The 16,899-nt window shown below is 39.9% G+C and overlaps 5 protein-coding genes and 1 long non-coding RNA gene across 6 annotated transcripts; 2 read left to right on the top strand and 4 right to left on the bottom strand.

Moving 5' to 3' along the window:
* Positions 1-174: 174 nt before the first annotated feature.
* Positions 175-1,685, bottom strand: LOC129748945 (uncharacterized). The gene is made up of 3 exons (XR_008737878.1): positions 1,036-1,685; positions 725-977; positions 175-661 (listed from the first exon to the last, which is right to left on the bottom strand). It is a non-coding gene; the product is annotated as an uncharacterized LOC129748945 (long non-coding RNA).
* Positions 1,686-2,387: 702 nt separating this feature from the next.
* On the bottom strand, positions 2,388-5,632 carry LOC129748944 (elongation factor G, mitochondrial-like). The gene is made up of 3 exons (XM_055743757.1): positions 5,454-5,632; positions 4,962-5,377; positions 2,388-4,374 (listed from the first exon to the last, which is right to left on the bottom strand). The coding sequence occupies exons 1-3, from the start codon at positions 5,514-5,516 to the stop codon at positions 2,616-2,618; spliced, it is 2,238 nt and encodes a 745-aa protein (XP_055599732.1). The 5' UTR covers positions 5,517-5,632; the 3' UTR covers positions 2,388-2,615.
* Positions 5,633-5,996: 364 nt separating this feature from the next.
* On the top strand, positions 5,997-9,213 carry LOC129748408 (thioredoxin domain-containing protein 17-like). The gene is made up of 3 exons (XM_055743022.1): positions 5,997-6,404; positions 6,837-6,915; positions 8,939-9,213. The coding sequence occupies exons 1-3, from the start codon at positions 6,227-6,229 to the stop codon at positions 9,090-9,092; spliced, it is 411 nt and encodes a 136-aa protein (XP_055598997.1). The 5' UTR covers positions 5,997-6,226; the 3' UTR covers positions 9,093-9,213.
* Positions 9,214-9,263: 50 nt separating this feature from the next.
* Positions 9,264-11,608, bottom strand: LOC129748407 (vacuolar protein sorting-associated protein 52 homolog). The gene is made up of 5 exons (XM_055743021.1): positions 11,106-11,608; positions 10,326-11,052; positions 10,148-10,266; positions 9,965-10,085; positions 9,264-9,896 (listed from the first exon to the last, which is right to left on the bottom strand). The coding sequence occupies exons 1-5, from the start codon at positions 11,471-11,473 to the stop codon at positions 9,267-9,269; spliced, it is 1,965 nt and encodes a 654-aa protein (XP_055598996.1). The 5' UTR covers positions 11,474-11,608; the 3' UTR covers positions 9,264-9,266.
* Positions 11,609-11,953: 345 nt separating this feature from the next.
* LOC129744561 (SWI/SNF-related matrix-associated actin-dependent regulator of chromatin subfamily A-like protein 1) lies at positions 11,954-14,560 on the top strand. The gene is made up of 5 exons (XM_055737145.1): positions 11,954-12,561; positions 12,628-13,654; positions 13,724-13,874; positions 13,937-14,068; positions 14,138-14,560. The coding sequence occupies exons 1-5, from the start codon at positions 12,084-12,086 to the stop codon at positions 14,507-14,509; spliced, it is 2,160 nt and encodes a 719-aa protein (XP_055593120.1). The 5' UTR covers positions 11,954-12,083; the 3' UTR covers positions 14,510-14,560.
* Positions 14,503-16,570, bottom strand: LOC129744562 (U3 small nucleolar RNA-associated protein 6 homolog). Its single transcript, XM_055737146.1, has 2 exons — positions 16,445-16,570; positions 14,503-16,381 (listed from the first exon to the last, which is right to left on the bottom strand). Exon 2 carries the CDS (start codon positions 16,353-16,355, stop codon positions 14,601-14,603), a length of 1,755 nt encoding a protein of 584 aa, XP_055593121.1. The 5' UTR covers positions 16,356-16,381; positions 16,445-16,570; the 3' UTR covers positions 14,503-14,600.
* Between the last annotated feature and the right edge of the window lie 329 nt (positions 16,571-16,899).

The following is a 16,899-nucleotide window of genomic DNA, read 5'->3' as shown; positions in this document are numbered from 1 at the left end:
GCATATCGATAAGAGTTAAGACAAAAAAGTTATTGGACTTCTAAAATGGGCTAACTTTTTTTACGGTGGTATTCATCACTGCTAATGAGGCGTCAATAAGTTCGACCGCCCCGACGTAAATGAGTGATGAATACCATCCTTAAAAAAGTTAGCCCATTTTGGAAGCCAACACTGAACAAAATCGGGCTATGAGGTTTATTGGGAATTTTAGTAATTTTGCACTAAAGGAAAATCCAATACTTTTTATCAGGAGACGAAGGATTCATTTTATCGGAATTTCCAATGAATATAATAAAAAACCAAATTGATACAATTTATTGTTTTCGATGATGAAATGAATGGTTCCATGATTGCCATTTAATATGCTTTTGTTTTTCAAATGATTTTAATATTTTCTCGGGTATTGATAAGTCTGTTTATAGAAATTAATACATTTATTGATATTTTTCCACAGAATTTCTCCATAATATTATTTAGAAAAAAAAACTGCTTTCTGATTCTGGTTGTTCTGACCCGGTAGGTATAAAATCCCGAGTTCCGCCGGCCTCTCGATGCAACTTTTCATTTCCGTTTCCTGTTCAGTTTGCTTGATCATGGAAGATGATGGTGTTTACTTCCCCAGACCTTTGATGTCGTACGACTTAACCACCGCATTCTGCGACTGCAATGACAAATAGATCTGATTAAAAAATTTGCAAGTCTAATTAATTAAACATAAACTTACGGGGACATGGTGTGTCTTTTCCGAAAGTGTCTTTCTGGGGGAGAATGAAATTTCGGAGCGCCTCGTCGTACTGTTCGCAAACAAAAAAAAATCCCCCACGCCAGTAGCAGGCGTCATGAGCGGTTAACATTTCCTTTGACCGAGTTCAGATACCGTCAGGTATAGGTCAGCCCCGTTTGTTGTATTTGTCCTCGATGAGTGGATGTTCCGGCTTGCCCTCTTCCATTACGAAGTTTGCGAGAGGTTTCGCAATCTGGAATTGAATAATAATTTGAAATGAAAAATGTATAAACAATTGTGAGAAAACTTACTGGAAATATGTGATGCTTGTTTCGGCCGATGCAGTTTTTGCTTCTGGTTGTATCAAAGTATCTGCTGCTGTCTATGATTTTAGGAACCATTTTAAGCTTGCTTTTGTTTTCTAAACACACAAGCTTTTCACGGTTGTTGAAGTGACTAAACCATTTCCGTAAAACTAAAATGCAGAAATTAAAATCCCACAATCAACACCAATTTGCTTAGTACTTATTCGAATACTTACTAACCATCCTTAATTATTATTAACATTGAGTTTTGAGCAACAGTGGGGCGATAATTTTGACGTTATTTAAATACTTATGGCAAAAATAACGAAACTGGGCATGGCGATAGGATAACAATCGGTAACAAAGTTAAAGCATACTAGCACAAAGCACAAAGAATGCCAGTGGAAGTTATTGGATTTCTCTAATGAAATGCATACTAAATCAGCCTTTTAGATTTCATTGGAATTACTAATATTTTTCGCTGAGCTTAGCATTTAATAATGATAAGTTATAAAAACCTATAAAATTTATTGGATTTTTTGATAGCTTCTACTGGTTTTATCAATAGCGTTTAATAAACCCTGTACATTTAAAATTATTAAATCAATCTGATATATTCTATAGCTCGATTTCGTTCACTTTTTCGTCTTAACTCTTATCGATATGCAGTCTTCGGATGAAATGTTTTTCATAATTTAGGCTTTAAGAAAACCCGTTTTTGAAAGAAATCGGCCGACGGGAACCAAAGTTATTGATGAAAAACTGGTTTTTCATGTTTCTCCCGAACAAAATGTCCTAAAATCCCATACAAACTTCAGGCTCGTTGAGCGACCCCTTCCCGTGATCCGATCTGGCCCAAATTTGGCATGAGATCTAGTACTAGGCCTAGGATCAATTTTAGCCTGCAGCGCATAACATTTCCCAGGTTTTTAATTTCCCATACAAATTTGGGGCAGTCTATTGTATAGGTTACTTTTTTTTTAATAATTAGCTAAGACCATAAGTCAAAAGGTGCTGCTGGCATAAGAATGTAGGAAAAGAATATTAAAAATCAATTAAGGGTACCTATATTGACATAACATTATTAAAAAAATCCCCCAATTAACTCAACTGTGTTAGAAAACTAGTCAATCAAAATTCCTCCAATGGACATGCACCGGAATGATAGACGTTGAAAGTAAGTTTTGAACGAATGGATTGCAGTACTACAACTAAACAGTAGTTAATTATTATAGGCATATTCGATAGGCATATCGTAATAGTCAAACCTGATATTGATTAAATAAACATAATAAATCGTGCTTTGTTCCGGCTTTACCATGAGTTATCACATCCCGATATTTTAGAAATGAACAGACATTTTCTAGGTCGTGAAAAACGGTACAATTTATTATCAATTCGATTCCTGATCACTATCCTATTCTCCAACCTAACGTAAAATCATTACAACTTAAGTTTTAAGTTATAGCTAGGTATTTCTTTTTAGAGTATAATTTACATCGTAGTTACGTCAATCGTTATCATATCATTTACTCTAATATTTACATCAATCATCACCCGCATAACAGATTCAAAAGCTAGCGTTCTTAATTTTTCTTCTTTTGCTTCTTGTCCACCACTAAACCTTGGGAGACTTGATAGTCATGCACCAATTTCTCCTGCAGATCTGGTTTGCATGGTGAATACCTACTGTATTCCATGCTGAACTCTCCCTTGCCCTGGGTGCTGGATCGCAACTCTCCCGCATATCCGAACATATCGTTCAACGGTACTTCGGCATACACAGTGAACCACCCTTCGGTACCCTCGGTTCCGGTGATGATACCGTGCCGTTTATTCAGCTGCCCAATAACGGTTCCTTGGAACTCTTCAGGTGCCGTTACCTCAACCATCATAATGGGTTCCAAAATTTGCCACGAACCATTCTCGAAGACACTCTTGATGGCTCCCTGGGCAGCCAACATGAAAGCCAGATCGGAGGAATCCACAATGTGATGGGCACCATCCAACAGTCGCATTTTAATGCCTGACAGTTTATGACCAGAGAGAAGACCTTTTTCGGCCATCTGACGGAACCCCTTTTCGATGGCGGGTACATATTGTTTCGGAATGTTGGTACCAATGGTTTCGTCCGAAAATTCTAGCGAAGTATTTTGATTTGGTGGCAGCGGTTCCAGTATTCCGGTTACCCTACCGTACTGTCCCTGTCCACCGGACTGCTTCTTGTGAAGGTAATCGAATTCGCAAGCCGTTACCAAAGTTTCACGGAACGAAACCTTCGGCTTTCCAAGGGTAACTGGACAATTATATTCCCGTTCCATTCGTTGGGCGTAGATTTCCAAATGCAGTTCACCCATTCCTGAGACTAAGGTTTCTTTTATGTCGTTATCGTATGCAAATCGGAACGTTGGATCCTCTTTTGTGAAGCGAGCCACAGCTTTCGAAAAGTTGTCGCGATCTTTGTTGTTGCTTGGTTTAATTGCCATTGAAACGACTGGATCTGGGACAAAGATCGATTCCATAGAGAGTTCCAGTTTCGGGTTTGTTACAAACGTATCTCCGCTGGCGCAGTCTACTCCGAAAAGTGCGAAAATATCACCAGCATAGACTTCGTTTACATCTTCCATGTTGTTGGAATGTAGACGAACCAGTCTCGCCAATCGTACCTTTTTACCAGACCGGACATTGAAAATACTGTCACCTTTCTTCAGCACTCCCTGATAGCATCTCATATAAGTCAACTGACCAAATCGACCAGCTTCCAGTTTAAAAGCCAAAGCAACAAACGGCTCCTTACCGTCTCTAGCTGGGTTCAGAATCACTTTCTCTGGCTCTTCGCCTTTCTTCTCAATCAGAGCAATATTTTCGACCTCCCCGGGATGAGGCAAATAATTCAATACCGCATCCAACAACGGTTGAACGCCCTTATTCTTCAAAGCCGTTCCCACGAGCACCGGAGTAAAAGATCGCTTCATCGCTGATCGACGGATCGCTCCCATAATGTCCTGCTCCGTAGGAACTTTCTCCTCAAGGAACAGCTCTCCGAGCAGATCGTCGGCATTGGATAGGTGCTCGATCAGCTCGTGCCTTCGCTCGTCACACTCGGTCCGCATATCCTGGGGAATCTCGTCTTCACGCACCGTCAGCCCCAGCTGGTCCTCGAAGTAGAGAGCTTTCTGTTTGACCAGATCCACGATACCTTTACAGTTGCTTTCCACCCCGATCGGAAGCTGAATGAAGGCCGCGTTGTGGTTCAGCTTGGAACGCAGCTGCCCCAGGACTCGATATGGGTTTGCCCCGGTGCGATCCAGTTTGTTGATGAATGCCAAACAGGGGACGTTGTATCTGGAAAGAATGATTAATTTCGAGTTTAAGTTTACCTAAATTTTAAACTTTCTTATGCTTTCAGGTCAGATTTAAGAATGAAAGTATGAGGTTGAACTTTCGAAATTTTAATTTGAAATATACTGAGATGGAAAGTTCAAATTCAAAATTCGAATTTAGAATAAGAATGCAAATTTAACCATTTTCGGATTTCAGATTCGATAGATTCCGATTTCACATTAATATTCAGATTCAGAATTCTGACTAAGATTTAGATTTCTGACCAAGATTCAGATTTCTGACTCAGATTCAGATTTTTGACTCAGATTCAGATTCCTGACTCAGATTTAGACTTCTGACTCAGATTTAGATTTCTGACTCAGATTTAAATTTCCGACTCAGATTCAGATTTAGATTTTTGATTCAGATTTCAGATTTAGGTTTTAGCGACAGATTTCACATTCAGATTTCTGATTTATATTCGAATTCTGATTTGGATTCATATTTCTGTTTAAGATTCAGATTTAGATTTAAGAATTTAGATTTCAAATCCAGATTTAAGATTCAAACTTGAATTGTTAAATTGAAGTTCCAAGCAAGTTTGATACCTTTTCATCTGTCGGTTGACGGTCAGCGTTTGACTCTGTACTCCGCCGACGCTACAAAGCACCAGGATGGCTCCATCCAGAACTCGAAGCGCACGTTCCACTTCCACCGTAAAGTCCACATGACCTGGGGTGTCAATAATGTTGATGTTGTGGTCCTTCCAAATGGTATAAGTAGCCGCCGATTGAATCGTAATTCCTCGCTGCCGTTCCAGCTCCATCGAGTCCATCGTTGCGCCTACATTGTCCTTTCCCTTGACCTCGTGCATCTGAGTTATCCTTCCGGTGTAGAACAGAATACGTTCCGTGAGGGTAGTTTTGCCACTGTCGATGTGAGCCGAGATCCCGATATTACGAATTTTCTCCAGTTGTTTGTGTTCCGCAAATGTGGTGTGACTGGAAAAGCGCTGCCCAGTGCCCTGGCGGAACAAAAAAGAAACGCCGGTATTCCAGTTATATAACATGGGTTTTCAGAAATTACCAGTTTTTTCTTACCTCCAAGAGCGATTTTGCCTGCACCAGCGATGGTCGGAACCGGAGGAAGCTACCGATGGTCATTTCGGCTTTTTGATGAGCAACAAATCGTCACGACTGTACTTTTCTACAGGAAATAACCGAAGCGGCCGAGACAATCTGTACGCCAAACAGAATCGATTGCGTGAGACTGAAGAAAAGAAAACATGATTTTCGTTTGACAGTTTCGCCGCGCACGTGCTGCGATTAGGGCTCGTTTCCAAAAAGGCGTAAAATGAGTGACTCAGTGAGGGGTGCTCACGAAAATGAGAAACTTGAACAGAAATTCACGAAATTCATGAATATTTATTTAAAAAAATCCTTTCCGTACCAAAATATTAAAGCCAATTTGTACTTGTAGGTACATGTATTCGAAATGTTCGTTTACGTTTCACTTTACATTTGAATTGTTATAAAATATTGCGCATCGAAATTAAGTTTTTTTGAGTGTACTTGGAAATTTTTCAAACCGATGCGCACGAGTTCGACTCGTCCAACAAATTTTATCGCTACGAGTTCGAATCTGTTTGTTTACCTGTTTTCCGCGACCGCGAGTGCGTCGATTGCTGCTTTTCTTTAAACGTTATTAGCTAGCTGACATTAGTCATTCGTTTCACATTTCACATTCGTTCGTAGCACGGTCAACTTGTTACTCCCTCGCTACGCAAAATTCGACTTGTCAAAGTTTCCTTCGGAACGTAGCAATCGGAAGCTATACAGTATATTTTCGCGGTACGGCGCCCGGTTTCCGGTTCATGAGCAGCAGCAGCAAACGGTTGCTAGCTAAAATGGTCAACAAGCACTACGCCAAGAGCTGGGAAGAGTTCACCCAACTGGCTGCTAGCCTTGAGGGCAAAGGCCAACCGGTTCATGTCCTTTTCACCGGAGATAAGGACGAGAACGGTTCTAGCTGGTGCCCTTATTGCGTCAAAGGTAAGCTACCGGTTTTAAATTTTCATATAATTATGTAATTTCATTAGGTATTACTTGTTCATAATTTGAGAAAGTTTAGCAAACAATCCACTCATTGCACCTAGTACACATATTATACTTTTCACGGTGTCATCCATCGTGATAAGATAAGGTCCACAATTAAGCTCAGTCATTCTGTTGTAGTGAAACACCCCAATTCATTATCTGGGCTGGAGCTTCCCTTTTCCCTTGGGGAATCTACACCTTCGAGAGTCGTTAATTCCACTATTTGATCAAAAATAATTGATAGGATGAAATAAACCCTCACGTGTTTTTGAAAAAGAAAAAAGAAAAAAAGGAATGTCTGTCCTTATTTGCATATGAGAGGAGCGCCAAAGGGAGAAAAACTAAATTTTAATATTATCCCCCCTGTGTCTTTCATTTGCATTTCAGCCGCCCCAGTTGTCCAGGAAGCGCTCAAAGTGGCCCCGGAAAACAGCCATTTCATCAATGTGGAAATCGATCGCCCATTGTAAGTTTTTGAATTATTAGGGGAGATGAGGGCATAACGAGCACCCGAGGCATAATGAGAACTACGCTTTTCTACGAAAGTGCGTATTTTCTTAAATAAATTTTCATGAGGATTTGTTTCGTACTTCCTATAGTATTAACTTTTCACAAAAAAAGGAATCTCCTTATCATCTTTACAGAGATATTTAAAAAAAACTAGCTTGGTTCTCAAGTTACGAAAATATTATAATTTTTGAGCACCACGAAATAAGCTCTTATGATCTTAAAATAACCTTGATCTATAATGTACGCACTGCAACATAATGTACACATTGTTTCTCAATTTTTACCATCAAAAAATTTTTGATTTTTCACTTTTATCAATTTTAAAACACGTTTTTACTTAAATTTGTTGACTAGGGGCATATAGAGCACCATATTATCGAGGCATAATGAGCATTTTCTGCCGTAGAATCTAACAGCGAATTAAAATTGATTTATAGCGCCACACCTTGACTAGTTTTCATCCGACAATTTAGCCTATTGGTAAGGTGTCGGAGAGGTAATCAAAAGACTAGAGTTAGATTTCTGTTCGAGGTGATTTTTTTCCATTCACAATTCATGATCGATTTTTTTATTGTTACATTATACGGCTAGTAGCATCATCCTCCGAACAAAGCACTTAATGTATGAGCGTGCGTGAATTGTTTGTATTCTACAGACCTAGATTATTTTGTTATTGCTTTGTTTGATGAATCTACGACTCACCTGACTTCATCGAATTGAATTCGCTGCTACATTCCCCGGCAAAAACGCACATCTTGCTCTGATCCTAATGGTGCCCATACTGCCTCAGGGGGGGTTCTCATTATGCCTCCACAGTGGCTGGTTTTCAGGTTTTGGCAAAAAATTTTAAAATGCATTTTTTAACGTTTTCATCTAGTTTTTCACGTTTCAGCTTGTTAGGGAATAGGCTTTTCAATTGTCTGAACACGAAACAATAATGTAACCTCCATATTATAGCTATTTTCTATTGTTAAATAACCGTTTTCCTTAAGGTGGCCATTATGCCCCCATCTCCCCTAATTACCGCTTATTCCTACGTCTTTTGATACTCAGAAGCAATTTTTAGTTGTTTTGATAATCTCTTCTGTGCTCATTTTTATTTATCTTCTGGGAATCTCAGAACATTTGCTTTTAAAATAATTTGAAAATATTGTTAACTTAACAATATGCAGTCGTAGGAGTAGCAATTTTTATGAATCCAAAATCTGTCGAATAAAATATGATGGTTTTTGTAAAATAATCCACGATTTGGTTTCGAAACTCGACTTCCTAAATTTAAGAATTATACTGAATTTGAAAATTCAAAGCTTAATTGGAAATCTGCACATGAATTTTAACATTTCTTTCTTGAACTTTTTTTTTTGTAGATGGATTAACCCAAAGTTTTCCCCCTGAATTTTAACATGAAACTAAAATCTGAATCACAAATCTTGATCTGAATTCTGAATCGGAATTTTGAATTTAAAATCTGATTTTGAAATTGAAATCTAAAATCTGGTTCTAAAATGAGAATCTGAAGTCAAAATCAAAATCTGAAATTCCAATCTGAAAATAGAACATTAAACAAAAAATTCGCAATAGCAGAAAATTTGCTACATACAAAGGCATAACTCAAGTGTTATTAATTTAATCATGAAACTAAATTTCACAAAATTGAACACAACACTGTAACTCAAAACTACTCTCCTTGAAATTGGACGAATTTGATTCATGTGTCAAATTGTTTTTCAAAAATTAAAAAATTTCAATTGAAACTTTAAAATAGAAAAAAAGCATAACGAAATGAAAGAAGCACAGAAATTTGAAAGCCTTTTATTGAATAAATCATTAAACAAAATATAGGTATCTAATCTCGAGTCCCAGTTTCTGTTACCATCTAATTTGGATAGTTTCGTAGTGTAAATTTGACATAAAAGTGACGCCTCAATCAAGGTGCAATAATTTCTTTAAATTAATTATTTACCTGTTACCTGTCGCAGCTGGAAGGATCTCAACAATCCCTATCGGAAGGACACCCGCACCAATCTGGTGTTCCTGCCGACATTATTGCGTTGGAAATCGCCGCAACGTTTGGATGGCGAACGGGTTTCGAACAAGGACCTAGTCGAGATGCTTCTGTCCGATGAAGATTGAGGTGGTCAATTCGAATCCATTTCCAACGCATCTTATTCGGTGGTTCGGATCAAACAATATCTCGGTTTTATGTATCTTTCAAATGGTCTACTGCTCTTATAATAAACATCTTTAACCCAAATAGCGTTGCTTATGCTAATGGAACGGAAAGAAAATTCATTTAAGCACTAATACCTAGTAATTACTTTTATATTTCTTGATTTCTATCATAATCACGTGGATGTTAACTAGCTGGGCTCGAGCACCTGGCGTGAGCAGCTTGTAGAATTTATGATAATACTGCACTAGTTGGGCCAAAGCGAGCTGCAAAAGCTGGGACCCGGTGACTAGCGATGGGAATGATAAAAACACCTCGCGGTTCAATTCCTCCAGAGATTTCTTCCAGTTTGCCGAAAAACTTGCAACCAATTGTAGCGATCTTCTTTCCTGCCGTTTGAATTCGTCTGTTTGCTCCTTCTCTAGCATTTGCTCGCAATCTTTCACGTACTGAATTATTCCTCCCAAATGGGGTGCCAGAATTTCTTCCACATACTCGGAACTTCGGGTGCTCAACAGTTCCCGGAATGCTTCTGCTTCCTTCGAGTTGTCTCGGGTTCGCTCCATCAACACCCCGAGCACCAAATCGTAATTGTTGATCAGATAAATCAACTGTTCCTTGCGGGTGGTGAAAATGGCGGCCATGCGTAACATAAAACATTTGACTTCTTCCTGGAGCTCTAGAAGTAGATGGGAAACTAACTCGTTTGGAAAATTTTCCGATATACCAACGATGGCAGCGGAAAATTCGGCGTATCGACGAGTTATCTGAAATAGATGTATTGAGTTTACAAAAAATTGCAAATATGAACTATGCTAGATGATTGCAAGCTCACATAATGAGGTCCAGTTTCTTTTGGAAATTTAGTTGGATCACACTCCTGAATGCTCTGTATGTTCATGCGAAAAACCAACTCAAAGCGGGGCCAAATCACAGCCTGTAAATTGTCCCAATATCTGACAAACATATATGAACAGTTAGAAGATAATTCATTCCACATTTCGTTATTTTTAATTACTTATCCAAAGCAGGAACGCATCGTTTGTGACACATCAATTGATATCTCAAGCAAAGCTGGATGCACAGGAACAGGGCAATGGTATCAAAACAATCCTGAACGTAAGTTTCCAAATTTTTCTAAAAAAAAGAGAAACACTTTGAACAACGCTTCTGAAGTAATAAGTGGTCAAACTTACGATAAGCATAATCATCGTTTTTCCCATAATCTGGTTGAACAAATCCTGTGCCTGCGGGCCCCTAACGATGAAAAACTCCGTCACAAATAGATACTCGCGGCAAGCGTTATCCACCAGGGCGTACTGCTCCGAGCGAAATAGCGCCTCGAATGGGTATCGTATTTTCTGCTGCGCATGAGGAACGATGATCGGTGCTTCCAGTTGTTGGTTCAGAACATCACCCCGATCCCCAATCGAGAACACCGTACTTTTGTTCTTCAGGGAACTGGTCTTGGAGAAAATACTTCTCGTAACAGTGTCCTCCAAACCCATCAGATCATCCTTGGAAACGGCTTCCTCAAACTTCAAAGCCGCCAACCGAGTGGAGTAACTCTTAAAATAACTGTAGTAGATCTTGCTCATCGTATCAACGTACTCGTTACAAATTTCCTGGGCCACGGTACGCTCGTTCGAGAGAATAAATTCGAAGAAAAACTTAAACTTCAGCATGGCGTTCTGCGGAATCTGGTAATTCGTCATCGGTTTGCGAAACTTGTAGATTTGTTCCATCAGATAGACCCGCAGCTTGGTCATGGCTTTAATTTTCAACTTTTGCAGAACATCGTTCACATCCTGGGACGATTTAGACTCCTTAAAGTTAAGCTCCTTCATTAGGTTTAGTTTATGATTCAACTCGTTCAGATGATTGAGGAAATCTTTCTCCGTAACAGGTGTGTCCATTATTGTTCTAAAATTAATTTAAAATATGAAAAATAAACTATATTTTTATTTAGAACTTACGATATCATCTCCTCCGGGACGGCCATATCTTCGATGAACTGAGACAGCTGAGCACGCACCGATTGCCTGTTGGTCAGCTGTACCGACATCGAGACGGATTTCTTTTGTAGCGTCGTGATTTCGCTGCTTATATTATTTAGTGCACCCTGTATATCCATCAGCATCGATTCCATCCGTTCCAGAATCTGGGAGGTACTTCCAATCTGGTTGTGCAAATTGGCAATATTTTGGCTTTCCTTGATGTAGTCCTCGATGGATCTATTTTCCACCTCTTTGAATTCCTTCTCGATTTGGGCAGAATATTGGCGCAGATCGGTGCCCGTTTTGAGGATTTCCTGCACCTCATCGTCCTCGATTTGGTCCCCCATGATTGCACTTGGTTTTTAAATTTTTAAAGGTTTTTTAGGTCAAAAACTTATGAAACAAGCACGTATAATTGCGTTCCTATGTTTTCATGCAGCAAAGGCACGTCACCCACCCACTTTACGCCTCGTTCGTGATTTAAGACGATTCGAACTTAAACTATTGAAATATTTCCTCGTTGAAGCAGCGATGCCAGAATTATTCAATTTATGAAAATGAGTTCCGTGAGTGACCTTTTTGAGGGCCCATACACTCAAAGAAATCTTTACGTCTCCAGAAGTTTGTTGCAAAATTTTCTTTTATTTCCCTAATATTTCTTACGCACACTTGCTCACTTTCACGTCTAAAAGATCTAAAACCGGCAAACATAACCTAAAAAATTGCAAACAAGCAGCAAGTTTTGTTTTAGTATTTTCCAGAGGTGTCAGTAGAACTCAATTTTCGATTATGACGTCACATTGTATTTGTCTATTTTCATCTCCGTATATGTGACATTTTTCGCGCCACCAGAATCAGATGTTTTGTTCTGAAGGTTTTGAATATCACGGTCTATTATTTTGTATCAAGTTTCTGTTCGAAAAATTGAGTTTTAAGTGAATAAGTTTGTTGTTGCCAATGTCCTGCACGGCAGAAGAAATTGCAGAAAAGCGCCGAATCGCAATAGAAAGGCTTAATGCTCGGAAAAATGCTTTAAACAACAACAACAACAGCAGCAGCACAAACAAACCCACCTTCAGCCTTCCCCCGAAACAGCAAGCTGCTGTCGTTCATAGTACCGCATCCTTCTATGGGAACAGCAGCAAAGCCCCCGATACACAGCAGAAACCAAATTTCAAACAAATCGTCACCAATGGGACGACGGTTCCAAAAATTAAATCCACCTTTCATCAAGCTCGTACGCAAGCGGCCCCTTATCAGTACAATGGTAAGAGCCAACAACAACAGGGAACACCGGGGAAACTGGCCCCGGTTTTCGTGAAAACCGTTTCCTGTACCTGTGAATTAATTTCGGAAACGCGCTTTGTTGTCACCCCAAATGGCTTTAGCGAAAAGATCATTGAGGTCTTCAAATCCATTCCCTCCAAACAGTACGGTGAGATAACCCTGGTTAGCGAGATGCCTTGGTTTTTAACATTTTTATAATATTTATTTTTTTCAGATCCAACTAGCAAACTCTGGACATTCAGCATAAAAGATTACACGCTGGTACAGGAAAGAATTAATAGCCTGAAACCAAACGCCACAATCGGTCCGATCCCCTCGTTTGTATTGAACCTGTTCAATGGAAATCCTCGACCGCGACCGAGTCGAGCTCCGCTAGATTGCATCGAACCGACTCTGGTAGAAAGTCTGCTAGAGTTTCAGAAAGAAGGTGTCTGCTTTGCGATAGACAAAGGAGGGCATGCTCTGATAGCTGACGAAATGGGTCTGGGTAAGACCTACCAAGCCATTGCAGTGGCGGATTTCTACAAAGAAAACTGGCCGCTTCTCGTTTGCACTACAGCGACTACCCGAGACACTTGGGCTGCCAAAATTCGACAGTTGCTTAAATACGTGCCAGTGCACAATATTGTGACCTTACAGAGTGGGCAAGATTACATTGGTGATGCTAGGATTCTTATTACCAGCTATTCGTTGATGGAAAAGTGTGCCAAAAAACTTTTAGAACATGGATTCGGCTTCGTCATTTTGGACGAATCGCATACATTGAAAAACTTCAAAGCGAAATGTACAAACGTGGCGCTCGATATAGCAGAAAAAGCCAAACGTGTCATACTTCTATCCGGAACACCGGCACTGTCCAGGCCGGCCGAACTGTTTACGCAACTACAAATGCTGGACAAACAATTTTTCCACTTCAAAGAGTACAGCACCAGATATTGTGCCGGAAAACAGACCAATTTCGGTTGGGATTCAACTGGTCAGTCAAATCTGAACGAGCTTAATCTGCTGCTGGCCGCAAAGTTTATGATTCGGCGCACCAAACAGGACGTTCTCAGTCAACTGGCGGAAAAAAGCCGGGAAACGGTTGTACTCGATTCGTCCCTTCTGAATATGAACCCGGAAACCGAAGAAAATCTCAGCACTTATGCGGCGGATTATTCGCGAAGCAAAGGTTTGGCCCGGGAGGAAATCCTGTTTAAGTACTACAACGTTACGGCTGAGGCAAAGGCACCCGCTGTTTGGTATGTTTCCATGAGATGATCAATTTCTCAAATCGAATAGAGAGGATAAACTTTTTTTTTCAATTTCAGCGCCTACGTGAGTCAAATTCTGAAGGAGGGTCAAAAGTTTCTGATATTTGCTCATCACATTAAAATGTTGGATTCGATTTGTCAACAGCTGAGAAAGAAAAAGGTCGATCACATTCGGATAGACGGAACCACTCGGTCGGATCATCGAACGGTAAGATGTCTTTTTTTACCACAGCAATTACAAACACGTGAACATTTTATAACCTTCTCCAGCAATATGTGGATCGATTTCAAACGACAGATTCGTGTCGCGCTGCAGTGCTATCTCTGAAAGCTTGTAATGCAGGAATAACCCTGACCGCAGCACAGTTAGTAGTTTTCGCTGAGTTGGACTGGAATCCTAGTGTGAGTTGAGGAGCTTCGACTTACATCATCATTAAAAATTATTTGTTAATATTTTTTCAATCCTCTCAGACTCTTGCTCAGGCGGAAAGCCGTGCACATCGTATCGGCCAGGAAGGTGCCGTCATCGTTCGTTATTTGCTGGCCAAGGGCACAGCCGACGATGTTATCTGGACCATGTTGCAAAAGAAACAGAATATCCTAAACAAGGCCGGACTTTGTAATGAGAACTTTTCCGATTCAACCTGCGTGGATGCGCCATGCTCGGCGGGAAATATCGAGCCATACTTGACGAAACAACCGAGCAGCGGAACTCTGGACAGTTTTGTACTGAACGTTGCTGTGACCGAGAAGAAAGCGGAAAAAACAACCGAAGAGACTGATTCTTTCCAAAACATGTTGGACGATGGAGAAGACGACGATCTGGCGGGGTTAAACTTTTGAACTAGTAAGTGTTGTTATTTTTTGAATTTATTTCTTTAAAAAAAGTAATAATCATGAATCTGTGTCTAAACATTCCGAAGGTTCCATAACATTACCCTAGTCTCTCCAACTCATACTTCGTAACAAAATCGGCCAGTAGTTCTCCGTCCAGTTTGGATTTGGCGCGTTCAAAAAGGGCAGGAACCTTTTTCGGATCCCTTTCTCGCTCGAAGCGAAGAAAATCAAGCCACACTTCGGGGTTACTTTGACCGAACAGTTGAGTGGCATTTTCATGACAATTTCTCCAGCGCTGGTTTGATGGTTGAGCCTGAATCGATTCAAGGTACGCCATTTTTCGGTGAAGGTCTAGACAGGGTTGACAGTTCCGCTGCATGTTTTGGTATTCCTTGCGGGCTGCATCGATGCCTTCGGTCAGCGCCAAGAATTCCAAAAACATTGGCTGAAAGTGGTGTGAGATTTGCGCGGTTTGCTGGATAGCTTCACGGAACGTTTGGAGAAGTTTTTCCGGTAAATCCGTGCGAGTGTGGAAATATTGGAATTTTATTATCCAAATGGACAACAAATCGTCGGAGCATTTCTGAAGACAAGTATCAAAAACTTGTTCAATTTCTTCTAGCGGTGCATCTTTTCTGATAAGGTAATTCAGATTGAGCGTATAAAGTTTAGTTGAGCGCGGATATGAGCTCAATGCTTTGGATAGAACGTCGTTTATCTGTTCGTTCTGTGGGTTATCTGTGTTGATTAAAAGTTTCAGATATTGAACGTATTTGTCCTCTTCGAGAAACCCGGTGGCAAATGCATTTCGAAAAGCGTTACCCAAAGCTTTTCGACGAAACTTCTGCAGCGATGTCATATCTTGGTTAATATCCATCATTTTATCAATGTAATAAGACCACATGGACTTAGTTGGTAACGTTTCAACAGATGTCTCATAAACTTGTACGCATAATTCCAGCTGTTCCTTGATAGAAATATCTTTAGACTCACCATGTAAAAGGTACGATCCTTCCAATGCCAGTTGAGCCAATGCCTGCCACATTCTTTCATTCGAAGCATGGCTGTCTTTCATAGACTGAAGGACACTGATTCCAAATTTATTCGCCACCTTCATGTGTTTCAGTAAGTTCAGCAGTTCAATGAAAAAATCTAAATCTTTATCTTTCTTGGAATAGTTTTCATACACCAATTCCAGATTGCGAAAAGCCTTGTATAGTTCAGAACCTTCCTGTTCAAGTTGCTCTTCAACATCTCCCTCAATGGAGCTTGCAATTTTCTCAATCTCCTTCAGCTGGATTTCCAGATAATTCAGATAAAGCTCTCGACATGTCGGATGTCTTTGAATTCCACGCAACGAAAAATGCCTGGCCCTATCCAAGCTTCCATTCTGTCGATATTCCCAATTTGCCGCGCTAGTCCAAGCCTTCGGTTTATCACCGTGAAAATTTAGCATCCGGTCCAGCGTCCTTGAACCTTCAGACAGAAATCCAACGCGTTCACAGTGCTGCAAATAGTGAGTCCACAAACGATACTCATCCGAAAACCGGTCCAACGCTCGTTTATACAGAGCCTTAATACGATTCTGAATGCTCCGTTCCAAGCTGTGCCTTCCATCCTTCACACCCAACTTCCGCCGACGTTCCTCCAACATGGCCAGTACATCATTTTCATAAACAATATAGCTTATGAAGTCAGCCAACTCTTTGGCCCTCCGTTCCACCTTGTGCTCGTGCTGAAACCGCTTATTTTTGATGGCCTGAATTTCCGTTTCGGTAAACAGCTTCAGCTGTTTCATGAATTCATACTCCCGTATCGATTGCTCCCGACGTTTTTCGATGAACTCACTCATCTCGAAGCCGTTTTGCAAGCCGGTTACTGAAAAAAGGAAGTTTTTAGAGTAAATATGTTTAATTGGAAGAACTTTATCACAAAATTTACAGGTTTTTCGAAATTAACAGAAAACAAGAATGTTTGGATCGTCTTTCACGTGGTTTTCGATTTATTTTTGAATGAAAACGAAAACACGAACATAGTACACTGTAAAATGATAAAACTCAAATTTGGGTTCGGAGAAGATTGCTTATACATTTTGATGAGTAATCTTCAATTTCGGATATCGAATCTCTCGAACAAAAGCTAGTGTCAAAATTAATTAGGTATAAATCTATTGAGTTATAAGATTTAAGTCAACAATGTTGACTCAACATGTTCTTTCAAATAGCTATTTGAATGTATTTCATTTTGTTCATATCAGTCTGATGGCTATGAATTGTTAAATTTTATAATTTATTAAATTGTTTTATGCTCGTTAGAAACAGTGTTCAAAGATCGAGATCAGTAATCTAAACACAACCATATTCGAAAAAAAATTGTACTTGAATAAGCATTCAATT

Source organism: Uranotaenia lowii, chromosome 2 (genome assembly GCF_029784155.1).
Source record: "Uranotaenia lowii strain MFRU-FL chromosome 2, ASM2978415v1, whole genome shotgun sequence".
In the NCBI taxonomy this organism is placed as follows: Eukaryota; Metazoa; Arthropoda; class Insecta; order Diptera; family Culicidae; genus Uranotaenia; species Uranotaenia lowii.
Note: the sequence above shows the minus strand (reverse complement) of the source record. Positions and strands in the feature narration are given on the sequence as shown.